The 27,266-nt window shown below is 38.4% G+C and overlaps 1 protein-coding gene across 2 annotated transcripts in view; it reads right to left on the bottom strand.

Moving 5' to 3' along the window:
• Nucleotides 1-27,266, bottom strand: part of LOC126466679 (probable ATP-dependent RNA helicase DHX34) — a 179,030-nt gene that overhangs the window by 31,072 nt on the left and 120,692 nt on the right. For both annotated transcript variants that reach the window (XM_050096401.1, XM_050096402.1), the window contains exons 14-15: nucleotides 18,263-18,429; nucleotides 7,754-7,864 (exon numbers count right to left, since the gene is read on the bottom strand). In XM_050096401.1, the coding sequence (XP_049952358.1) occupies nucleotides 7,754-7,864; nucleotides 18,263-18,429 (278 nt within the window). The remainder of the gene's footprint in view (nucleotides 1-7,753; nucleotides 7,865-18,262; nucleotides 18,430-27,266) is intronic.

Genomic DNA, 27,266 nt, shown 5'->3' on the forward strand with positions numbered 1-27,266 from the left:
GTTAAAACATAAAAAAATAATTCTTTAATTTGTTGCTAATATTGGAAAATAAATTGTTTCTCTTCACAAATTTAACATCTACAAGTGTGTAATAAATGCTTTTTTTTATGTGACTGTTTAGACACAAGGCACTTCCTTTTGTTTCTTACAGGGTGCAATACTGCACAAATGGTAGCTTTGCCAATGTGTGTTAAGAAAAAGATCTACAAAATGGTTCTAGAAATTTAATGCAGTAGATGACAACAATAGTGACTAGTGATTTAGGACACTGAACAGCATGGTTATACTAAAATACTGTACAACAATTGCTGAAATTGCTAGTAATCAAACACTGATAAAATGGAATACTGGTTAAAATCAGAGTCACTTTTACCTGGCACACTCTAATCTCTATGTACATTCATACTCAAATGACCATAATTTGAGTCTTTAATTTTTAAAGTTTCATAAACGGAATTACACATATTGTACAAAGGCTACAAAAGCCATAAAATGTAGCTGACTTTGACAATAAATAATGGGTTAGCCAGCTACCTTGGAAATGTATTAAAATATACTTCCAGTTAGTTTAGGAAAACCAGATATTATCAAAAAATTTGAAACAATTATGACATTCATCTCACTTTATGCTAATACAGAGCAGATTGGGAAGTAAACTGATCACTGCCCTATTGTCAGAATATGAAGTACAGTCAGTTAAAATATAATTCATGGAATAATAAGGTAAATGAATTTTCTGTATTAGTTTGCCATCATTGTATTTTGTGAATAAAACCGTCTAGATAACTATTACATTCTTCCATTATTTATTATGCCATTTCAGCTACTGCCATCCCACAGAGATCTGCAATTAAGATTAGAGGAACTTAAAGAGCAACAGGACTTTGTTATAAGAAAAAATATCAAGAAATATTTTTAAAAGTACACTCACCAAGAAGTTTGGAACCTGCAGTACAAGGTTGAGTGTCAGTATTAAAATTTACTCCTAATCAGGGTGTCACCTAACAATTAGCTCAAAAATATACAAACATATACCGGTATGTACTAGCCATCAGGTGGCACTAGTGTAGGGGATGTTGCCTTCAAATGTTAATTTCTTATTTATATTTATGTTTATGCTTATCAAAAGACAGTCTTTCAAATATAAACATTCAAATTCAAATTATAAAATAAAATTTTATAGTTGCATAGTAATCAAATTAGCTTTTCAGATGGCACCAATTAGACATGTAGAGATCATTAAACTCACAAGTATTCATTAAATCTTTGTACAAATTTCTGAGCCAACTGCTGACTGACACATCAATTAGACATTAGATCTTAATACTGACACTAAACCTTGTTCTACAGGTTCTAAGCCTTTTGGTGAGTGTATTTTTTAAAACATTTTTTTAACCTTTTAATTTTTTATCTTCTGTACCTTGTTGTTGTATGACAAATGCCTGTCACTCCTTATGTTCCTCTAATCTTAACTGCAGATATCAGATGATGGCAGTAGCTGACGTAGCATGATACATAATGAAAATTTTAATAGTGATCTAGATGGTTTTATTCATAAAATATAATGTACAGACAGATGCAGATAATGCACTGCAAGCTGCTGGATCTTCCTCCAAGAATAGGAAATCATGTACCACAGAGCAATATCCTACTCAAAGGCGAGCAAGAACCATTCCATTCTATTTTAGCAGCTAGTATACTATGGCAGAGGAGTATAGTCCACTGATTACAGCAAACAGGAAGCTGTCACAATGAGGATTGGACACAAATTCTTAATAGTTTTGTTCACACCCTCATTTTCATGAATTCACATATTCTCTTGTAGCCAATACAGTTATACTCGCTTCCCCTGCTTATGTAGGTAGACGAGAAAGTTCTTTATGGTCTGAACTTGCTTCTCTGTTGCAAATATGTGCTGGACTGCTTGAATAGCACTCAGGGAGCTACAGCAAAATGTGGGATTTCATGCCAAGTTGCATCTACTTTGACAATATCACGACTTCTGGAGAAACACTGAAAATTAAGTGCACAGATGACATGCATTCAATAGTAATTTTTACATGAAGTGTTGCACTCTTTTTTATGAATAACTTCCTATTAAGCATATGGAATGTGTAAACATGGTTGACACAAGGACAGTGTTCTTTTAAGTGGAATGATCATGCATCAATGCCCTTTAAAGTGAACTGTCACTTTAGAATAGGCCAAAATCATGCTTGTGAATAAATATATTTTAAGTGGAAAATGATTTCATTTCTTAAGTATAAATCATTGTATGTAGGTAAAACAGCCATAACTTAAGAAATTGTGCAAAAGTCAGTGTGTTTCCATAGTTTTTTGCTGAGAAAATGTCTTCTTCCAGTACATCTGTCTCAGATAGGTATCAACTAGATGTCCTCTATATCTTTCTGGCCAGAGCAACCTCCTTTATTTGCTTGTAAATTCTTCCTCTCTTCACATCTATCAACATTCCAAACCTTCTTCCATTCCATCTTTTTCCTTTTCCCTCCATGATTCTCTATAGCAGACAATTCCTACATGTGTCCCACCCAAGATGTTTACTTTTTTTTTGTATCAACCTCATGAAGTTCCTCTCCTCTCATACCGTACTCAGCACCTCCTCATTTCTCATTCTGTTGATCCATTTCTCTTTCTCCATTCTTCTCCATAACCAAGTCTCGAGACTTTTGTGTTCTTTCTGTCTGCCTGCTCACATTTCATAACCATAAGACATCACACACCACACAAAATGTTTTGGCAAACCTCTTCTTAAGTGTAATGGAGATGCTTACGGTAGTCAGAAAACCTTTCACTCTCCTGAAACCTCTCTTTTCCATGAAGATTCTGCCCCTTACTTCCTCTGTACAGCTTTGTTGGAAGTTATCAAGCTTCCCAAATACTGGAATGATGGAACCTGTCCTGATGCCATTCCATCTAGTGAGATATTAACAATGTTGTCTCCTCTTCTGGTTCTCATCACTTTGGTCTTGCCAATGTTCAGTTTCATTCTCAACTATCTACCCACACTTACAATATTCTGCACCATTACCTGGAGCTCATCCTTTGTTTCTGCTAGATTAGTCATACCATTTGTGTACTTGATGGTTATAATTCTTTGTCCTCCCACTACAAGTTCTTTTGATATTGCTGATTAGCTTTCCAGCAAATACACTGAAAAGTGCTGGAGACTACAGCAAGCCGGCCGCTGTGGCCGAGTGGTTCTAGGCGCTTGTCTGGATCCGCGCGACCGCTACGGTCGCAGGTTCGAATCCTGCCTTGGGCATGGATGTGTGTGATGTCCTTAGGTTAGTTAGATATAAGTACTTCTAAGTTCTAGGGGACTGATGACCTCAGATGTTAAGTCCCATAGTGCTTAGAGCCATTTGAACCAATTTGACTACAGCAACCCTGTCTCACACCTCTTCCAATACCCACATCTTCAGTTTCATCTTCTTCTACCCTTTCTGTCACATTTAGAGTTGCTTTATCAATCTTCTGTCCTTCCAATCTATACCGGTATCTTTCAGAATCTTCAGCAATGTACACCTGTCAATTCTGTCAATGCTTTTTCCCAGTCGACAAAACAAACATACATCTCTCTATTCACTTCTAAAAATTGGATCTCTGGTCGCTCTTCGTTTTCTAAATCTGAACTGATCTTCTCCTATATCCTCCACTATTTTCCTTTCTGTTATTCTCAGCATTATTCTGATCACAGTCTTGGTAACACAGCATATAAGACTAATTGTCCTATAATCTTTACATTAACTGGCATTGCATTTCTTTGGTAAGGGAACCATTATGAACTTCAGGCGGCTAGATACCTGCATCATATATTTGTATTATTGATCAGATTTGTAATTCTAGCTATAGCTTCATTCCCTAAAGCCTTCTTTGCCTCAGATGGTATTTGATCTCGGCCCATAACTTTCCTTCCCCAAAGATCCTTTCCCCACCTCTCATTTTTCTGTAATTGGTTCCCAGTGATTTTCATCACATTCTTGTTCATCTTCTAAGACTACTTCTACATCATCAGCCACTGTTCAGTTTTCTATTTTATTTTCTTGCATCTTCTGAAGAGTCACATTTCCATTTTATCAGCTCATTCATTTTACCTAATACATTCTGGGTCATCAGTTCCTTTTTATTCCTCCTTTTCTTTGCTTTTACTACTTCTTTCTCTAAATTTTCCAACATTGCATCTCTGATGTTAGCCCATTCTTCTGCTAACCCAAGCTCAGTCTCACAGTTCCCAAGTTTTCTTCCATACTACTGGTAAAGGGCAACTAGACTATATGTACTATAATTGTAAAAGTGGTGTGTTCCATATCACAGTGAGAGGCCGCAATTATTATCCATGGAACATGCAACTAATTAACTAACTATGTTAATTGAAATTACTTGACCGTGCTGGTTAAAATGTGCTGTTTTCCTCTACTTCAGATAAACTTCAACAACTAACAAGAGATCTCAATAAAGTTTGAAAGTAGGCCTAAAGATAATCTATAATGAGACAAAAATAATATGTAATGAACACACTGAAAAGAAAATTGTACAAATTAACAATGAAATTATAGAAAGAGCGGATGGACAGCAAAATGACATAACAGAAAAGTAAAAATGGGTGGAGTGTTGGTGAACAAATAGTTTTCAAAATGAAGATTCTGGTATGTCTGAAATGGAAAGTTTACAATCAGTGTGTATTATCAGCTTTGATTTATGGCAGTGAAACACAGGCTTCTATTGTGAAAATTATTCAAAACTGAGGGTTTCTCAGTGAGCAATGGAGAGATGCATTGTGGGTGCAGGGTACAACATGTAGCCAGGTGGACAGATCAAAGACTGGCCAAGGAAATTCCTTGCTGGGTTTCATGAAACAGGAAAAGACTAAAATGATGACCTAATGCAATTTGGATAGATGACATCAGAAAAAAATCAGAAGCAAAGTGAATGTGTATCGCTGAAGACTAATACAGTGGATGTCATAGAGGATGCCTTTGCACTGAATTGGATTCCAAATACATCTACTTCTACACTCCAGATGCCACCAGATGATGATGTACTATATACTATAAGGTAATAAATAATATACAGTTGAGATGTTGAGCAACTGACAAGCACACAGATAAGACTGAAATAGTTGCTAAGCTTTTCAGCAATGTTCATCTTCAGATATAACTGAGTAATAATACAAACCACACAAATAAACGGCTGCATTTGCCTACCAGCTATATCACTGAGCACTGCATCATGAATAGATTGAGGGCTGTGTCAGGTGATGTGAGTGAGAAGAAAAAGGAGGAGCATTACGGAATGGAGGGTTCAAGAACTGGGAGATTGATGGCTGTAAGGGAGAAGCAGCAAGGGAATGGGATAAAAATATGTGCTATCAGTAACCTGAAGGTCCTACCCCCTCCCCTCTTGCTCAGGCAACAGCTGTGTGTGGCACATGCTGAAAATAACAATTGGATTGGGGGGATGGGGCAGATAGAACAGATGGTGAGAGATGGTACAAGGAGAGAATAGTTTTGGTGAAATGGGAGGCATAGGGGACATAGGTGAATATGGGACAGGGATTGGGGCTAGGATGTATATTGAATGAAGGATGTGTTGTAGGGACAGTTTTCGCCTATATAGTTCAGAGAAGCTGGTAACTGAGGGGGTGTACAGTCTCCCTCTTTCTTAGTTCTCTGTCTACATACCACGCCACCACCCACCCTAAATTCCTCCAACTCACTCTTCCAATTCATTGCGTGCCACATGCAAATTCTCCTGCTCGTGCCACTGTGGACAAACCAGCTCACATTTGTATGCCATTCTCCTACTGCATCTTTTCCCAGCCATCAGCCTCTCTTGTTGCCATCTCTCTTCAATCCTCTCATCCAGACCACCAGACAACCCCTCATTCCAGTTTATATACATCCATCTCCTGACAGGTGTTGGGACATTGGTTGCTATGTTTATAAACAGTCAAGGGTAGTTTTACTACAAGGGCTATTCAGAAAGTAGGGAACATTTCTGTCTGACACTGCTAGGTGTGCACCAATCGTGTATGTTTTGGTATGTGCTTGCTCGGCAGTCCATCTGTGACAGCAGGAACGTCTCTGCACATCTGGTTTTTTCGATATTCGAATTTGAAATGTGCACTGTGATCGAAAATCCTGCCAGTTGTGAGGTACAGTCTGTGATACGGTTTTTGTTGGCAAAAAACCTAAAACTTACAGAAATTTTTCATGAACTGTGCGAAGTGTACGGAAACAACGTAATGAGCGAATGTGCCATCTGGAAATGGTGCATTTGGTTTAAAAATGGCTGAATCAACGTTCATGATGAAGAGAAGAGCGGATGCCCGAGCACTGTGACTGATAATCTTATCACTAAAGTTGCTGAAATGATTCATTAAAACTATCGCTTCACAATAACGGAGTTTTTGCTTTCTTTTCCAACAAATACTGAGGAAAGCTGATTTCCAAAATTTTGTTTTTGCACGACAATGCCTGACCTCACACGGCAAACTGCACTAAAGAACTCCTTAATTCATTCAAATAGGAAATTTTCCATCCGCCTCACAGTCCCGATCTCGCACAAAGCGACTTCCACTTGTTTCCCAAGATGAAGAACTGACTTGCAATGCAGAGCTTTGATGACGACACGGAACTCCAGGCGGTGTGACTCACTGGCTGAGTTCTCAGGCGGCAGAATTTTATGATGAAGGTCTTTCAAAGCTTGTCCACTGCTATGATAAGAGCCTCAATGTGTGTGGTGACTGTGTGGAAAAGTAGCATGTCAGTCACTCTTTCAGATGTATATAATAAAATGTACTTCTTGTACTTAGTTTTTTTTTTCAATGCCAAAACGTTCTGTGCTTTCTGAGCAGCAGCCCTCGTAGAATATTAACGAACACAAAATAAAGTTCCTTCATGGTGTATATAATTTACAGGGAAAGCAAATAATTATCAAGTGGCTAAAGGAAAAAGAAAAAAAAAAGTTACACTAGACACACTGTCTGTAGTTGATGTCTTCACTGTTTCAGTACTGTATTTTTGTATGATAAGTTGAACAACATTTTTGTTGTACCTACGGACATGAAGGTGCTTAATTGTACCACTGAAGTCATTTGTAAATAAATAAAAACTACTACACACAGCTGAAGGCATCATCATTATTGCACCTCCAGTTGTTTCCAATTCTGCTCACCAGAACAACTCAGCCATGAGCATATTTTTGTTAGCCAATTAACTATGAGGCAGAACAGTGTCAAATGCTTAGCAATGATTCAAATATTGTTTACCTAGCTGCCAATCACTCAATGTCTTAAATATACAGTTTTTTTAATTCCAAGCAGGATTTCCCAGTATCATTTCAAGAAGAAGAAATTTTAAGTAGCATGAAAGTTATCAAAGATAGAGCAGAAAACTGGTGTAATGCAACCAGGTAGAAGGCAGGCAGTGCATTGTCTCATTGCTGACTCTTTTTTAAATTATCAGTGTCTCGATTGGTTTGATCCTTAATTTTTTCATCCCTTGCCTCTGTAATGTTTTGCTGCAGATCCATTGTTGTTTACCACGGTTAGGGAGAGTGTGGGAGCTACAACAGTATTTTTTACTATCATAAATAGTAAGTTCATCTGAAAATTTAGTTTCTGGAACTCACACTCATATATTTTGTGAGGCAGATGCTGCATGCGCAATTTGTTACAATACACAAATTTAAACAATAATATACAGCACAATAAAATACTCATTTAACATACCTGGAAAATTTGCCAGTTGTGTCAATGGTTTGGGCAAATAAAAGCAATGTTGGGAGTGTAGGCATCCTCATACATGTCACCAAGTAAGGTTTTGTTGTCTCCAACAAAGACCTGCAAATCAGCTTTGAAATTAGTAACTGTTCAATCATTTTTTCTCTCTACATTTAGCTTCTTAGATGCAAGATATATTAAATACCCTTAATTCAATACTGAATACAACATGACTATTGAAAGAAGAAATGCAGTAATCAGTTCTTTGTTCCTTGAGGGTTACTGTTTACTACTTCCTCAGAACAGATGTGCATACTGATGGATCTTCAAACAATTATTTGAAATAAACGAAGCACCTCCCACTTACCTACACATTATACAGACAGGTAAATGTATTATTTGTAATTAGCGATGTTCATAATTTTATTCATGTGACCCTTATGTGATTTAACAGGTGAAAGAAGAATTAATGTATTTAGCTCAAGATAGAATCCAAATGGAAGTACGCTAAGCTATGAAAATTATTACAATACTATTTTATAAATAATATCAGAGGTAGTGTTCTCTAGAATGTGGACTAATAGACAGTTCACAGCACTGATATGAGAGACAGTCACACAGGCTCACTAAGGTCCACATCTGTAGCAGCAAGCTTCCCTGTACCCTGTTTCAAACATTGACAGAACAGCTGTTCACTAGCAACTGTACACTTTCGAAGTAGAATGCTAAGTTGACATGTGTGATACAACTTTGTGGCATAAAAACATAGTCACTAACTTCACATCCACTTGATACTTCAATACTTCTTACGTTCAATGGTGAAACTGTACCTTTAAGCCAGGTGCAGGTGCAGCTCAGCACTGATGATGGGCTCAGGTTTCCCGACACAATGAGAAGCTTACTTTTTGGGACAAAAGACAGCTTCATTAAGCAATTTAAATATTCAGCAGAATAACAGAATTGTTGATTGCAACCTCATCACTAAGATCCACAGAAAACTGCAATGAGTGCAGAAGCAATATAAGTCAGTGGCTCATGTGGCTTCTGGTCCAGCAAGTGAAAGGCATTACAATGCTATGGCACAATATTGTAATAGTGTGTTTGGTATTAACATAGGATGTGCTCACTGTCAACTTTCAAAGACTGTAGTTTAGTTCAGAATCTGTATTGCGTGGAAATATTTGATAATCAGTTCCAGTGAAATTAGTGTTGAAAATTCGCCTCAGAAGAAGTGAAAAATACGAACAAAATATATTTTTGATTAATAGTAAAAAATTAATGTATGAGAAGTAGCAACAATATGGGAAGTGTAGACTGCTATTCATCACACAAAGGAGGTCCTGAGTCACAGACAGACATAATGCAAAAGAACACTCCTCCTTCAAAGTAGAAAACCCACACACATTCACACCATCACAACTCACAAACACATGGCCACTGTCTTCAGGCACCAAGACCCGACTGCAACTGCCTCCCGCAGACAATGGTCATATGCATGCAGTTGTGCTTGTGTGAATGTGTATGTGTTTTCTACTTCTAAAGGAGGACTCTCTCTGAAAACTAACATATTTCTAGCATTCTTCTTCATTGTGCCTGTCTGCAACTCAACACATTTTCTATATTGTTTAATTTTGTATGCAAAGTAGCATTTAGATCACTGCTGGTGTAACAGAAAACACGATGTGGCAGTTGACAGACCTGCTGCTGCTGCCATTGCTGGAAGTAGTTCACAGGATAAGTGAGGGAAACAGCCTAAGACAAATGAAATAAGCCAGAAACCCATTGTCAGATTCACAGCCATATTGAATCACATCCAAATAATCTCAACCGCCACTGTTTCCAGACAAGAAATACATATATTTGAAGAAAATGCATTTCACTTTTTCTTCTCTTGTATTTGGACTCAAATGTGAAACATGAGTTTTACTTCCATTATTTTAACAAAAATCTTAATTTGAAATTTGGTCAAATCCAAGATGATGCCTGCATGAAACATGAGGAACAACTTACAGAATGTGTAGATCTTTCATTGCATTCTCTCTGGAAAACGAGGTAGTTGAACAAGAACTAAGTTCACAAAAAGAGCAGGACACCATACCCGACTCTGAGGCACATAACTGAAGTGTGCTGAGAATGTAATGACAGTGTCTGTCTCATATTTAACTTCCTGCAGAATCTTCCATCACCAAAAATTTCCATATAAGACACTGAAGTATGTCCATTACAGGTCAGTTACTTCTGTGTCAACAACTTAAAGACAAAAAAATCTGGGTTGTTTTTGTATTATGAAGGTGAAGCAAACAAAAGATGCAAGAAAGTTTGTAGAACGGTCTTCAAATACAGAAATGAATTTTTATCTCTATCCTTTTTTCTGTTGGTTATCCTGTACAACACAACAACAGTACATTGGTTCAAATTTGTTTTGTTCTAACCAGCTGTGGGTACTTCTACAAAATAATGCTTTACTTATTCACTAGAAATCATTCCTTTCTTAGCAATGTCTGAGATTTTGGTACAATAAAGAAAAGAACCCAAGAAATATGACTGCTTGTAAGAAGAGCACGAAGACAAACGCAATCATGTGATAAAATTTGAATTCCCAAACATTCTGGATTTTTGTTATTGGTGGATAACCTACAACAAAAACATTGCTTTAGTTGTGGAATCAGTGGGAATGAACATAAGTCAAAGCCCACACAAAAAGATTCAGATATAAATTTTTCCCACTTTTTAATCAAGAGTGGAATGGTAGAAAAAAGTCTGAAAATTACTTACAAACCCTCTGCCAAACACTTAAGTGTGAACTGCAGTGTAAACATATAGATATAGTTGGTGTTTGATTCATAGAGTTTCCAGTACTGTGACCTCCTTAAAACGTTATTTTAATACTTTTCTGCACATTTTAAAAGTGTAAATACAACATTTGTACTGGTAAAAAGTTAAGTTCTATTGCACCACATCTCAAAATCTCCAGTTCTGATTCCCCCCCACCCCCAGAGTAACAGGTACGAAGTACTGGTGAATACCATCACAAGTCAAGCACTAGACATAGTTATATGCGTAGCAAATACATGGATATGTTTCACAGCACAAGGGCCTAGGAACTGTCAACAATTAGTTCTCTCTGTTACTTTTCTGGGGCTATTCAAGTGAATTTCAAAAAATTGGAAGATATGGAGAATATGATTGAAGCAATATCAAAGGATTCGAGCAGAGTTTATAATAATCTCTTCTAGTGGCCAAGTATTGACAGAGAATGACACTGCAAAAATGGTGTTTTCTGAATTTTATACTCTCATATAATCATTTTGCATTATTTTCTTACTGTATAACTCTGCAGTACATTGGTTTGTATGATGGTTATATTACATCTGCAGAATGTCAAGTGTTTTGTAAGATTTCTTTGTTTGCTTCATAAGGAAAATAGAAAATGAATGATATTTTGACTTCCATCCACTTTGATGATGAAATTTTGTCTAACAATAATGACTTTTTTCCCACCCAAATGATAATTATTAGTGCAGAAACTTCATAACTTTTTTCCCAAAGTTTTATCTAGTTCATGAATGTAGCAACTGATCAACACCTGGATTATAAGTGGAGCTGTTATCTTTACTCCTTTGACTATATAACAATTTCATTGGTCTCATTAGAAACAGAGAAGAAGTCCCAACTGTGGATTGCCCTCTCATTTGCAAACTAGGTGACTTGTACTGTGTATGGTGTACTGATGTTCACACACTACATACACCATGTGCCAATTGGTTCTCTTTTCACAGGAGGAGGCCGGCCGGAGTGGCCGTGCGGTTCTAGGCGCTACAGTCTGGAACCGGGCGACCGCTACGGTCGCAGGTTCGAATCCTGCCTCGGGCATGGATGTGTGTGATGTCCTTAGGTTAGTTAGGTTTAATTAGTTCTAAGTTCTAGGCGACTGATGACCTCAGAAGTTAAGTCGCATAGTGCTCAGAGCCATTTCACAGGAGGAACCAAGTGTCAAAAAGCAGGGGCCACAACTGCATTCTGCATCAATTGTGTCATATAACATATCAACTGCTGCTTATTGTCTCCGCCTTCCAGTCACATCTTCATGCCAATGACACATTGATCTGTGCCTCACCAGTGAGGATTATGGATATATGGGTTCAAATGGCTCTGAGCACTATGGGACTTAACATCTGAGGTCATCAGTCCCCTAGAACTTAGAACTACTTAAACCTAACTAACCTAAGGACTTCACACACATCCATGCCCGAGGCAGGATTCGAACCTGCGACTGTAGCGGTCGCACGGTTCCAGACTGAAGCGCCTAGAACCGCATGGCCACACCGGCCGGCGAATATATGAGGATATTATAATTTGGCACTGGAGATTCTGCATATACCAACTTGTACTCACATTTTACAGTTTGATGCTACAGATTTTCACATTTCCTGATAACCTCAGAACATCAATTTCACTTCATTTTGCACGTGTAAGAGGGCTTTCTGGATGGCCTGGACAAGTTTCTATTCAGGGTTGAAATACTGCATGGGAAATCAGAGCACATAAAGAATTTAGTACTTTGATGCATCTCATCTGCTCCAGAGCCCACAAAACTGCATGGTAAAATTGTCTGGTATCAGGATTTTTGGAACACCAATGGGGCAAATGACAGAGTAGTCAAGACAATCCCCATACTTAGAACCCTCAGCACAAAGTATCAAATAATTGTGGCATTGATCAAAAATATTAGAGATCTTCATTTTAAACGTGAATTATGGTTAACTGTTCTTGTTACACTCTAGGAAATATAAAATTACCTAATCTGATTTGATCCATTATAAATGGTTTTTGAAAGCCTGCGAAGATTTATTATTTATAAACAAACCTATTGTATCATGCGAATAGTAAAATAAAAAATCGTGACTGGTAGCAGAAGATTTATTATTTATTTATAAAAATTACCTAAGTCCTTTTGAGAGTCCATGTGGTATCTAGCTCTACCTCTGGGAAATAGCTGGTATCTGATCCACCCCAAGTGCTACTAGATCTGCTTCTGTGCTGTTTCCAAATGGATTTAGTACTTGTGAACTGCAGAAGGTTATAAATAGTTTTCAGTACATGCACATACCATTGTACAAGCCGCCAGCAAGTATTATGCTGTAGTGAAGGTGGCCCCTTTTGATCTCTTGCAGGTGGTCCAACTACACTATAATGGAACCTTTACTGCAAACATTCTTTGCACAATAGCATCAGCTCTCTAGGGTTGGCGGGGTGCTGACACTGACTTAACAAACACAGCAGCAGGTGGCCATTCCCTAGGTTCTGCAACATTATGTCCTCAGTTTGTTATGTAGAAGCCACTCAGAAACGAGGCAAATGAAACAGCTAGCACACTAGCATGTTTACAGGCTGTCATAGAAATGATTATCTGTAGTTGTCACAAAAGAGCAGAGCATCAGACAATACATTTAATGTGGTGGTGGTGGTGGTTAGTGTTTAACGTCCCGTCGACAACGAGGTCATTAGAGACGGAGCGCAAGCTCGGGTTAGGGAAGGATTGGGAAGGAAATCGGCCGTGCCCTTTCAAAGGAACCATCCCGGCATTTGCTTGAAACGATTTAGGGAAATCACGGAAAACCTAAATCAGGATGGCCGGAGACGGGATTGAACCGTCGTCCTCCCGAATGCGAGTCCAGTGTGCTAACCACTGCGCCACCTCGCTCGGTACATTTAATGTAACCAGGTAGATATTACTACACCATTCATACATGCCACATTTGCTTGTGGTAGATGCACTCTCCAACTTTTTGTATACAGCCAGAATAGAGGGTGTCCCAAAATAATGTGTACACTCTTTGAAACTAATTATCATTTTAGTTACAGCAGATAGAAGTGAAAAGTTTTTGAGCCATATATATTAAGGTGTAACTTACACAGTATATGCTCAAAATGAATACCTTCCACTGCAACACATTGTCAACAAAGACTTGGACCAGAGTGATGTGCCCCACCTTGCTGAAAATAATAATTGTTATTGTCAAAAGTGTTGGCAAGACATGGAGTTGTAATGTCAATCTTTTCTATATAAAAATCACCTGTGTCAGTTTCAAACAAGTATGGCCCAATCAATCTTGTGCAAGACAGATCACTCCTGGTAGACTGACATGCCTTTCTTCAGTTACATATGGATTTTCATTAGACCAGGACATGTAATTATGGTGGTTAATCGTTGCATTAAGTTTAAAGGTCACTTCATCTGAACAAAGAATGAGATCTTGGAAATGTTCTTCTTCCTAACACACGTTGATGAACCACTCACAAAATTCAATTTGCCTATCCGGATCACCTTCATTCAGAGCATGGAGAAGTATCAGAACATGCAGCTATCCTGTGTAACTCTGCAAAATTCTATGAAAACTGGTTTTACTGAACTCAGTCTCATGACAACATACCCACACACACTTTTTTGGGGTCATGTGAATGCCTGAATCACTGTGTCAACACTTTCATTTTCTGTTGAATATCTAATTCTTCTGCTTTGTCATTTATTTACATCATGCACCATTCAAACTTGTCTTGGATTTTTGTAATTGTTAACAATGAATGTGGTAGTGTTCCAAATCCAACTCTCGAATGCTGAACCTCACTCACATTCTCTGTTTTCCAGTAACATTCTAGCAGCCACTTCCATTTTACAAATAATAATGCCAAATTTATATCCAATCTGCAACAAATAGTAAAATGGCTTGGTTTTTTTGCTGAATTCTGAATTATTCCCCACAAAACATTATTTTTATTTAACCTGATTACAGAGAAATTAAGTTTCAAAGGGTGATACATTATTTTGAGACACTCTGTACATTCTAAACCACCAAAGTGACCACTGGGTTTCTTATCAAAATGTTAGCCACTGAAGGGTTAGTAAATGCAGGTGAGGTCCTTATTTATGCCAAGGCAATTTGCGTAACTCAAAAAAAAAAAAAAAGGGCGGCAATGGATTCTGCAAAATCTGCACCCTTTAACCCAAAGAGCAATGGGGAGGTGGGGAGGCAGAGTAAATGGAATGAAAATAATTGAAGCAGCCATTGATCAAATACAGCTGTTGAAGTCCCAATGGAGGCAGTACTAAATCCCTTAGTAATGGCTGTCCAACACTGTCTCACAGGGCAATAACACTCCAGCACTCCCACACTCCCTCCCAGCCCTCATCATGCTGGTGAGCATGTGATGTAGTACAGGCTACCGGTCAGACAGCAGTCTACCAGCGGTCAGACAGCCCTCTTGCAAGCATTCTACGCATGTGTGAGCTGCTTGGCCACCCTTTCCTGTGTGGGCTCAGTCAGTGAAGTATAATGGTCTAGGCCATGGCACAACTGAAAGACTGCCCATGCAATAGCCATTTGCCCCATGTCCATGTCTGCTAAGCTGCCCAAGGATGGGTATGGCAGCTGGAGCAGCCTCATCAATGAATGGAGCATTCTGCTGAGATAAACCATGCAAGACAATGACAAACATTTGTGCACCTCCTACATCCAAAGGCAGTGCAATCCCAGGGCCACAGAGCTCTCTGGTTCTGACCTGATACTCTGGTGGGGGCATGTGTATCTGGGAGATCACCAGAATGAGTCATCAGCAAAGATGGAAGCCACACATAAGTATTCAAAGAAGGTGTCTTCAAGTGTCATCAAAATTAGCTACAGCCATGTTGGTCCCTTCCGCAACTTCTGCCACCAGCCAAGCAGGACCAATATCAATATCAGCTGACCATCTAATGGATATCTCAAGAGGGGCAAGGCTTGTTGCCGTCACACACGATGCAAACAGGGGGCAAACCATTTCATGTAAATTGGGGACAGGACCACTGCAGTAAACACAAAGAGTTCATGTACTATTTTATTTACAATGTAAGGAAAAGATAGATTGCTACTAACTCTAAAGATGACACATTAAGTTGCAGACAAGCACAACTAAAGACACTTACACATTAGCTTTTGGTCACAGGCCCTGTCAGAAAAAGAAAAACAAACACATTCATTCACACAAGCAAGCCCACCCGGAAAGGTCAAGGGACAGGGATAGCCATGTGTGGGTGGGAGGAGAGAGGAACACTGTCTGGCAGTGTGTGCTGGGACTGTACCACCACCAGGCACAGCGTCAGGAAGCTGTGGGGCAGGGAGATGGTGAGAGGGGAGAGGGGGGGGGGGGGGGGCAATGGAGCGAAAAAGGAGAGGAGTGGGGAAAGATGGGTGGGTGCATTGGCAGAGGTGGCACACACAAGAGAGTGGGAGATGAGGATAAGGAGAAGGTGGTAGGACAGAGGGGGTGGAAACTGTTGGGTGGAGGTTGTGGGGACAATATGTTACCGTAAATTGAGGCCGGAATAATTTTAGGAGTGGGGAATGTTGTAAGGATATCCTTCAGATTGCCGCTTCTTCTCTACATAAAAGCTGCAGTCTGGTCTGAGCTGCTGGAGATGGCAGTCACGTGTGCAAGAAGAGCATTTGCTTGTGTAAATGAGCGTGTGTGTTTCTCCTTCTTTTTCTGACAAAGACCGTGGCTGAAAGCTAATGTGTAAGTGTCTTTTAATTGTGCCTGTCTGCAACTTAACATGTTATCTTTACGGTAAGTAGTAATCTATCTTTTCCTTACGTTGTTGATATTGCAACCTGGAGTTTCCGTTGTTTATTTATTTATCTATTAATCCAGAGAGCATCTCAAAGTGATACAGTATTTGTCACCATAATACACTGAAAACAGATAGCTCACATGGACTATATATTTTTATGAGGATAGGACAGATGAGAGAAGTCTTTGAGCAATCCTTACATGACTGTCATGGATGCAATGGTTGTAGCCTTTCACAACCAATGCACCTATCATCTGACTTGTCCATGGATGAATCATACCTACCGAGTGGGGTGGCGCAGTGGTTAGCACACTGGACTCGCATTCGGGAGGATGACGGTTCAATCCCGTGTCCGGCCATCCTGATTAAGGTTTTCCATGATTTCCCTAAATCGCTTCAGGCAAATGCCGGGATGGTTCCTTAGAAAGGATACGGCCGATTTTCTTACCCATCCTTCCTTAATCCGAGCTTGTGCTCTGTCTCTAATGACCTTGTTGTCGACGGGACGTTAAACAGTAATCTCCTCTCCTCCTGAATCATACCCTACTTCAGAGACTCCATTTGTGATTTCCTCTCTTCTACTTTCCAAGTTCTGAGGCTCACCTGTATACCTCCTAGAAAGTGTTACTCAAAAAATTGCTAATCCACAGCCTACTGTTTGCTTCCAAGTTCTGAGGCTCACCTGTATACCTCCGAGAAAGTGTCACTCAAAAAATTGCTAATCCACAGCCTACTGTTTGCTTCCAGTATCTCAAGAGATTAATACCTTATGATGGAATGGGACTCAAACCCAGATCCTTCTTTTTCATAGGTAAATACTCTTACTAGCTGAGCTACCCACCACAACTCATTCTTTGCCGATTCCTCTACACTACTTCCCCAAACTCCTCCTCGCAGACGGATACTGTGGAGAATAACTTAGCCACAGCTTTGGGTTTGCTTCTTGAGTTAATCTTTATTTTTGCAGTGAAACGTGGGTGTTGACTTTGCTCTTTGTTTCTTAACAATGTTTGATCTTGATGACACCTGGTTTTGGACTACACTCTAAGTCTTAGAGTCTAAGGCACTGAAACATTTTTTCTTAGAAGTCAAGTGACGCACAAAACTACCAAGTCTGGGAATCTCAATCTTTTGTCTTAAGCATGACATTCATTTGGATGGTCAATATGGTGTAGCAGTATAAACAATTTCATTTTCTGTCCATTGTTCTTGGAAGAGGTTGATGTTTAAGGTCCTAAGAACAGCATTATTTGTCAACTTTGCTGTGATATGCTCTACCATCAAATGATACCCAAGAGAAAAGAGCCATTTTTCATCCAAGATGAGAGTCCAGCAAATACTGCCTGGTATAATAGCTTCTATGTAACATGTATGATGAGAACTGAATTTTTACCCATTAACTTTTAAATGTGTGGTCTCCCTAATCATTTGATCTGTGTTTTTTCCGGTTGTGGGCTAACTGAAAGATTTATTTGGGGGACATTCACAAAGGTATTGTTTTGAAGAGAGATATATAAAAAAAGCATACCCATGACAATGGTTCATGCAATACTTTGCCCTACACTTCCTGCCAGTTCTGGACATTCATGACCATTTTGAGTGTATTTTGTATTATTCATATTTATTCTCCTCATGCCATTGGAAATGCTTGGATTGAAGTTAAAAAGCCACTGCAGAAAGAAAATAATGTTGTAGAGGCCATTTCTTTCAAACTATGAGCCACATTATTTTTTGATACAACCCACAGCAATAAACAGTTGGGTTTTACCTGAATGAAATAATTCTCGTAACTATTTTCACATCTTAAGTTTTCATGGTTTTTGCTTTATACTTGAGATTCTCACAAAAGTCTTGCTTGTTTAAATAAAAATAAACAAATAAAAGATTTTGAAAATGTGATAATAACATACAAGTAACACAGCATCTGATGCTTTGTAGAGATGGGAGTCCTTGAATCACCACCCATAACATCAGAGTCTTGTAGTTGTAACACATCAGGATGATGACTGAAAAAGCTCAGGGGATGCAGCGCTACAAATGGCTTGCCATATGTGTGAAACAGTTGCTCAGCCGATGACTGCAAAATAATAACAACAATAATGATAATAATTTTATTATAACAATGGCAATAATCAAATCCAAACTTCAATACACTACAAAGAAATATAATATGTGCTTTAAACCAAAACACCTCATCAATCAGCAACTGAACACTTTCACTATGTACGCATACTCAATTAACTGCACCTTATTTCAGTGCTAATAACTTGAAATGTAAAGCATTTAATCCAAAGAAAATAACTACTCTCCGAAATAAATCACTTTCAAATTCAGTGCAAAAGGAAATAAAGCAATTACTACTGAGCTGCTAAGAAAAAACAGCAGAATAAACTGAACAGCATCTACAATCTACAAAAACTGATAAACACAATCCTTGAAAATGCTTTTGTTAGAAGATGTGATAAAAATAGCAGCAGAGTAGTTGAAGAGGTGGAACAGTGGCTTTTTTTCAAAGTAGCTGCTCTGTTATATAGAGGATGACAATTATTGAAATATATGGAAAACAAAAAATGTAAATTAGTTACAAACTACAGTGTGCACACAGTTTATTATGTAAAGAACACTACAGATATTAGGATTTAGGTTATGACATGTTTGATATGCCTGCTGTCATTGGTGATGATGTGGCGCAGATGAACAGTGAAATTCTGCATGGTCTGCTGAAGTGTCTGAACGTTGATGCTATCAATGACCTCCTGAGCAGCTGTTTTCTGATCAGCAATGGTTTTGGGGTTATTGCTGTACACCTTGTCTTTAATATAGTCCCACAAAAAGCAGTTGCATGTGTTCAGATCCGGAGAATATGGAGGCCAATTGATGCCCATGCTAGTGGCCTTTGGGTAGCCCAGGCCCCAGAGCCCAAAGTGCTCCTCCAGGACAACAAACACTCTCCTGCTTTGATGTGGTTGAGCTCCGTCTTGGTATGAACCACATCTTGTCAAATCCAGGGTCACTTTGGATAACGGGAATGAAATCAACTTCCAAAACCTTCACATAATATTCAGTAGTCACTGGGCCATCAAGGAATATTGCACCGATTATTCTGTGACTGGACATTGCAACCACACAGTCACCCATTGAGGCTGAAGAGACTTCTTGATTGCAAAATGTGGATTCTCAGTTCCCCAAATGTGCCAATTTTGCTTATTGACGAACCCATCCAAATAAAAGCGAGCTTCATCGCTAAACCGAACCATATTCAAATCAAAGTCCTGTTCATCAATTCTACGGACAATAGTGTTGGTGAAATGCAACCACTGTTCCATGGCCCTGGGGCTTAGTCGGTGATGGGTTTGAACTTTGTATGGGAAGAGATGCAGGTCTTCAACAACAATTTGTCGCAGTGTCTCGTGGTTGATTCTCACCTGTTGTATAGCTCACCTGATCTATTTCCTGGGGCTGGTTTGAAACACAGTGCATAGCTTTTCAATGTTTTCAGGCATTTACCCGCTTTTTGGACAACCAACATTGCCAACACTGTATTCATGAGCACTATCTGTTCTCTCAAACTTGCAAAACAAATTCTTGATTTTGAGTACACTTGGACCAGTTGTCTTCAGCTTCAATTCAGTCACAGACTTCCTTTGAGCCGCAGTTAGCCTGTTATTGCTCGCATGGTAGGCCTTCACAAGCACTTCTAATGTTCTGACGACTTAAAGTGTGAGTGTGGACCTGGCTTATATTGGCTTATTCCCCCAAACCACCTTTCACTTCTTTACGAGGTGACTTACTTGGAATTTCCAGCCACTCTTCTTTACTGAATAGCCGGCTGCTGGAAACCCTCTTGACTTCTTCTCCATCAAATAATGCGAGGTACAGAAATTTTTAGATTCTTTCTACTTACGAAATAAGAAGATATACAAGCTTTACTTTTTGTCAACTAACGATGTATCTGACCTCCATACACAATAAAAATCGCACTTTCCACATGAATATGTAACTTCCTGCAAGTCTCTCATACAGGCGGATGTTAGAAACAAATTGAATTACAGCTAAAAGAAAGATGGCTTGGATACCATGACCTTTCTTAACATGAATCATAAAACGAGTCTTGCCTCTAACAAGGTTGTGTCAAGAGTCCACAAGAGTACTTTTTCAACTGTTCATGTTTTAATAACAATAGTCAATGACACAATAAGCACAGAGCTGCATATAAACTCCATGGTTCTTCCTTACATACTCACTAAAACATTTATGGATTGCCCGACAGGTACTTGTCCCTGCCGCCTGACCGCCGCACCTACTTTCTTCCCGCGACTGATTCTGAAACTGTACACACAAAAATGTGACACGCAGTAGGTAGGATTCTACCATCCCACATTCACATCCAAAATATTGTGTGTTCAAGAGGGTAGAAGGCTAAGTAGTTCCAGAATTTACACAGAAATTCTCGAATCACTACATATCCCCCCTCCCCCCAGATCAAGCAAGTGATATTTTATACATAATCATTACACAAATAATATCACTCATAATTACACTTGATGTCTTAAAGTATACATTTCTTACATATATTTATATACATATCTTCCCTTTACATAACAATTCTCTGTCCTCTCTTGAACAATCTTTTGCATACTGTTTCTCTACTCTTTTCTTATTTTACTTTGTTATTAAGACATGAGCATTTACTTGTGGTTTTAGTCAGCTTTTCTAATATTTAGGAACTGTGAGGACTCTTTCTTCTTTTTTTTCCCAATCGTCAACTTCAGGTATTTATGACACTTGAGTAAACTATATTCTAGTCTTATCTTTAGTACTATCTTTTTCCTAGTATGTACTATTTTCATTATTTGTAGCTTGGACGAACTCTCGATGAAATGAAAGTGTTCTTTTGACTCTCACTTAGTTCCACGAAACATAATAATGCTAGTCGTTCAAAGAATTCACAGTCCCCAGAATAATCCCTATGAAATTTGTGACTTTTGTCACAATACTGTTCCCTTCTTCTAGGATCAGCACTTATTCCTTGCTTGTGGGTTGACCTTATGAGAGCACTTCCTCTTTCCATTCTGGTAGGTACACCCCTTACGAAACGTCCCTATTTTTAGGCCACAGACTGTCCTATCTCCACACAGGTATGCCTGCCCTTTATACTTAGTAAATGCCGGGTACACTCCCCTTATCCTTTCTGAGTAGGCCTCACAGTTCATTACCCTAGTATATATTTCTATGTATACCATAATTAAGTATCTTCTGGAATAGATATAAATCTATTTTAAACTTCGCATTCATTCCTTAATATATCACTTACTCCCTAGAGTCCTCCTCTACTTATAAACTTCTATATTTTCAATAGATATTATGTCTACATATACTATTTACGTCCCACTATCCTTCAGTTCATCAGAGTACTTGTTATTCTGACGTTTCTTAATGATCAACATGACTAATTCCACTCCTACTTTCATTTTCTTTCTTTGCTGACACCTCTCTCTTATTTATCCATTCCTCATTACTGCTTTATAGTTGTTCATTATGTATGTGCATCTCTTCTTATGTATATTTGATGTAGTACTGTCATAGCTTCCTATATATGTGCGTATATTTGCATATGTACACACATTTTCCCTACAACACCTGGCGGTTCTCTCATCGTGAGTGGCTTCCTCTTCTGTGATTTAATTTTTGTGTAGAAGTTTGGGTATATCTAAAGATAAGATTTAGGTTTTCAGTAGCCATGGAAATAAGGAAAGTCTTCAGTGATAGAAGTTTGTGAATTTGTAAAGAAGGAAAAAATTGACAGGTCCTCAAATGAGAAGTAAGAAAGGAAAAAATAGATCTGATTGCTAGGATCAAAGAAGAGAAAGAAGATAGCCCCAAGGACAGAAAACCCTTCCCAACCCCTTCCCTAGGATCCCTACCCCTCAGGTACTTGAGTGAGACACCGGAGGAGGTTTGGTGTTAAATTGACTCCTACAAAATGGACTTGTCCCACCTTTACCCTTTGAGGTCCCCAAAGGAAATCCTAGGAACCCTATGGAAACAGCAAATGATGAAACATCAGGCACGCTTGTTTGTGAGGGTTGTTCGAAAGGTGTGATGTTTGTTTTGTGTTAATCATGATTTATCTGTTCTTATAAATCATGCTTTTAGCTATAATACCCACCTCTTTCAAAATTTATACAAAACCTCCCATCTATATCACATCCCATAAAAGGTATAAAATACTCTACACAAAATAGAAAATCTATACACTACGGTATAACAGTTGTTCAGCTAGTCACATCTTATTATATTTTCCACAAATATACTATTTAGTTTATTTCGTCTAGATATCACTTTTTTTCTGTGATTCTCTTGAGTTGTTCCCTATTTCATAGTCACGTCCTGTTTTCTAAGCAATAAGATTGCAGAATAGTTCTAGATTTTCAAGGTATTCGGTGCAGGAAAAACCACCGAACACGGGATCCAATGGTTGCTACTCCGCCCGTTAACTTAGAATTTTAATGTCCCTGGGGGATATACAGTTTTACATCTTTTACACTGTACTCCCCCCCCCCCCCCAACCCTCCCCTTGTGTTAAATGCCGATCGAAATATTTCCTTATAGTACCCCCAGTATTATGATATTTTGGTCCCATAGATCTGATATTAACTTTTCTTGAGCACTGGCAGACCAGTACTTCTCATTACATTTCTTTTGAAAGTCTCCCCAAGATAAAAAATTCTCAATATTTACTGTTCCCCATTTTGAAGCTTCCCCTAGAAGGTATCCCACAGCAAATTTGATCTTCTTGGAATCTTCCCAATTTTCTGGTAAAGCCTGGTTAAATCTTTTTAAGAAATGGGTCGGATGTACATCCCCGTCCAGCTTAAATTTAGGGAATTGTCTAGATAACCCTGATTAGCTCCCCATTGCAAATCAGTCACTGTTTCACTAGTTAACACAACCTTAGGTGAAGTTACCCTTTTTTTTACTTTGTCTTGGCTAAGCTTAATTTCTCTCCACAGGAAAAAGACAATGTATGGGATCCTCTAAATGAAGAAGATGTAGAAGAAGTAATAAAAACACTGAAGAACAAGAAAGCAGCAGGACCTGATAATACATATAATGAACATATATAAGATGTGATAGAGGCTCTCCAACACGTATGGATCAAACTACTGAACAAATGCCTGGAACTTGGAAGAATTGCGACCCAATGGAGACACTCAATAATAAAAGTTCTCTACAAAGGTAGAGGAGACCCAAAGCACACAAACAAGTACAGAGGCATAGCCCTAGAAAATACTCAGTTCAAGATGTTTTCAAAGATAATTACACAAAAAAATCAAAGCCTGTGTGGACAGTCACCTCCCAAAACCACAAATGGGCTTCAGATCTGGAAGATCATCACTTATGGCAGTCAGGCTTCTTCTAAACAACATCGACGAAGCACTTCAAAAGAAACAAATGTTCTACACAGTGTTCATAGACTTTACCAAAGCCTTTGACTCACTGGAAAGAGATCTTACAGTCTGAAAACTAAAACACGATGGGTGAAGATAGCGTATAGGCAAGTATAATCAAGTCAATCCTCGAATACAACTTAATCACAATATGAGACAACCTCTCTTTTGTGAACCTCATTTTGCAATCTAACAGAGTCTTACAGGGTGACCCAATGAGCCCTTTGCTGTACATTCTTGCCACTGAAGAAGTACTGCGAATTGGGGAAAATGAAGAAGATGTATACACAGACGACATAGCTGGAGGATCAACAGATATACATAAGCTGCAGAAAATCACTTGGAGGAGGCGAAACACCCAAAAATCAACATCAGAGGATAAAAAATAAAAATCTCATCAGACTTTAAATACCAAAGGGTGACATTGCAACCAGCAGCCTAATGCTTCACAAAACATACAACAGAACATGCAGCCCAAGCAATAAGAGCAATACAGAACATCAAAAACATCCACCTACTCAGTCTAGAAACGCATAAATCTTGCCAATCCTGGCCTATGGGATGGAGGTTAAACGGGACAACCTGACAGAAAAAAATCTAGAAACACTAGAAAAGGTAAAATCGACTTATCTAAAAAGAGCACTAAGTCTCTCAAAGACAACAAGATCTAGAATAGTGTATCTGCTAGCAAGAGAGACATTTCTAATTGAAGACATCAAACTTCGATATATGATGCCACACACCAAGGCTTCCAGAAATCAACTGAAGGTCATGGACGATAAACGAGATAAGAATGGCATGAGTTCTATGGCACCGAAGCAATGATGAACTGCTCATGGACAGCACCAAACTTCGAACTATGACATGCCGTAACTAGATTATCTATTCACGGCTTTCATCATCTAATTTGCAAAAACAAAAATTATCATGACCCAACCACAACATGTGAGTGTGAACTGTGTAACGAAGCCTGTGAACAATATCACATAGAACAGTGCAGTAAAAGAGTGAAATCTATACATGAATATGCAAAAATGTAAAATGTTAAGCAAAGTAACTGTATATGGCTATTTGGCTGCAATTTATTAAATAAATAAATAATTTCTCTCCACAGGTGTTCCATACCCTTGCTGGTATCATTAAGTTTGGAAGAAGGAATAAGTGAAACGTTCCCAGATGTTATTCTCTCGGTAACCTTCCGATCTATAATTTCTCCAAATTGTTCCTCCAAACTAATTACATTTATAATATCAGAGTTAGCTATTTTCTTTTTGAAATTCCTTTCTACATTATCTACCAATGTATTGACACCAGTAATTTGTGATTGAATAATTGGCATTAATTCATTATGCTTATCTACACTCTCTTTCAAAGTATTCATTCTCTGTTTTACATCATTATATTTAATATTGTGCACATTTTCAAAACACCCTAACTATTCAGTAAGTTCTGATTCTACATTATTATATTTGTTCTCAATGTCAAGTTCCAATATTTTCGATAAATCTTGAAAGGTGTCATTCTGTTTCTGACTAAGGTCAGAAAAACATATGATTTATATGAGTGGCCAAAGAATTTGTTAACTTGTTCTTTAAATCTACTTTTAAATTCGCTACTTTACTACTTATGGCTTTGAATTCAGTCTTCAAAGCACCCATGCCTTCACATTGACTACAAAATTCCTTGCTTTGAGAGTTGACTTTGGCATTTAACAAACCTAAATTTGTCATTTGAGTATTTAATTGAGAATTTAATGAGTTTAACTTAAGACTTTTAGCTTTGATTAAATTCATCAACTCATCCCAGAGAGGCACTTCTTTGCTAATCTTCATGGCCATAGCTGGGGCTTGAGTTTCCCCAACCTGTTGTATATTTTCCATACTTTTATATGCCTTAGCTCTTGTAAGCATTTAAAACTAACTTCAGTTATGATAATTACACAATAACAGTTCACTCAACAGTATCTTGTACCATTTCATATTAAAGTAATCAAGTTTTGTTTCACGCTCACCCAGCGTAGAATTCTCGTTGCATAGGTGAGCGGATGTGGAGGCAGGTCAGTAACGGTGAACAGCAGCTGGTGCCAGTGGCGTCAGATGTATTTTGGTTTCCATGTCTGTGTCCCCGCGATGTATGTGCGAGCTGTATACTCCCCGCACTGGCTCTTCTTAGTTGAAGCATTCTATGTGTAATTCTTCTTAGACAAATACGTCAAAATCTTCTTTACTATTTTTATTGTTGTGAATTTTTCATTTCTTCAATGTTTTTTCCATTTAAATTTTGCTCCACTGAATACTTGGACACATTCCAATGTCTCGTAGTAATTCCCTTGTCTTATTATGTTTGGTTGCTATGGCAACATATAACAGCTTCTTCTCTCATTTTTGACTTAAAATTCCTGTTTTCTCGATCCTTTCACACAGGTTGCCACATTCTAATGTTCTGACGACTTAAAGTGTGAGTGCGGATCTGGGTTATATTAGCTTATTCCTCCAAACCACCTTCCACTTCTTTACAAGGCAACTTACTTGGAATTTGCAGCCACTCTTCTTTACTGAATAGCCGGCTGCTGGAAACCCTCTTGACTTCTTCTCCATCTTTACTTTTTGCCAACTAATGATGTATTTGACCTCCATACACAAAAAAATCTCACTTTCCACATGAATATGTAACTTCTAGCAAGTCTCTCGTACAGTTGGATGTTAGAAACAATGAATTACAGTTAAAAGAAAGTTGGCTTGGATACCATGACCTTTCTTAACATGAATCATAAAATGAGCCTTGCCTCTAATAAGGTTGCATTAAGAGTACACAAGAGTACTTTTTCAACTGTTCTTGTTTTAATAACAATAGTCAATGACACAATAAGCATAGAGACCATCCCACACTCATACTCAGAATATTGTGTGTTAGAGATGGTAGAAGGATGAGTGGTTCTAGAATTTACACAGAAATTCTCAAATCACAACACGCTATACACTCAGGCATGCTGTACCGTGACATTTTCATGTGCAAATGGCCAACAACAAGAAGGCACACGTGCATGTACATACTAATTATGATGCCCTCCAGCCAACCACGCAGTTTTAATGTGCTAATGCAAAAGTTCACTAGTTACGATGATTTTATTTCATACAGTTGTATAATTGTCACCCTGTACACATAAAAAATTGCACATCCCTCAGGAGAGATCACATTGTCACTGTGAAACACTGCCTCTAACCTTGATTACGGCCTCAATTGTATGAGGAAGAGAGAACACAGGTTTCTTCAGGTATGCCATATCCATGTGAATCCACTCATTGGTGACTGAGCCTGGAGGTCCATCAAACTGCAGGGATGTTGACTGCTATGGTTCAGGTATCATTTCAAACAGTCCCAGATATTTTGTATGTGATTAAGATTGAGTATTTAGTGGGCCAGACAGAGTGTGAAAGTGTACATGGGAATACTTAACACCAGG

This window comes from Schistocerca serialis, chromosome 1 (assembly GCF_023864345.2).
Source record: "Schistocerca serialis cubense isolate TAMUIC-IGC-003099 chromosome 1, iqSchSeri2.2, whole genome shotgun sequence".
In the NCBI taxonomy this organism is placed as follows: domain Eukaryota; kingdom Metazoa; phylum Arthropoda; class Insecta; order Orthoptera; family Acrididae; genus Schistocerca; species Schistocerca serialis.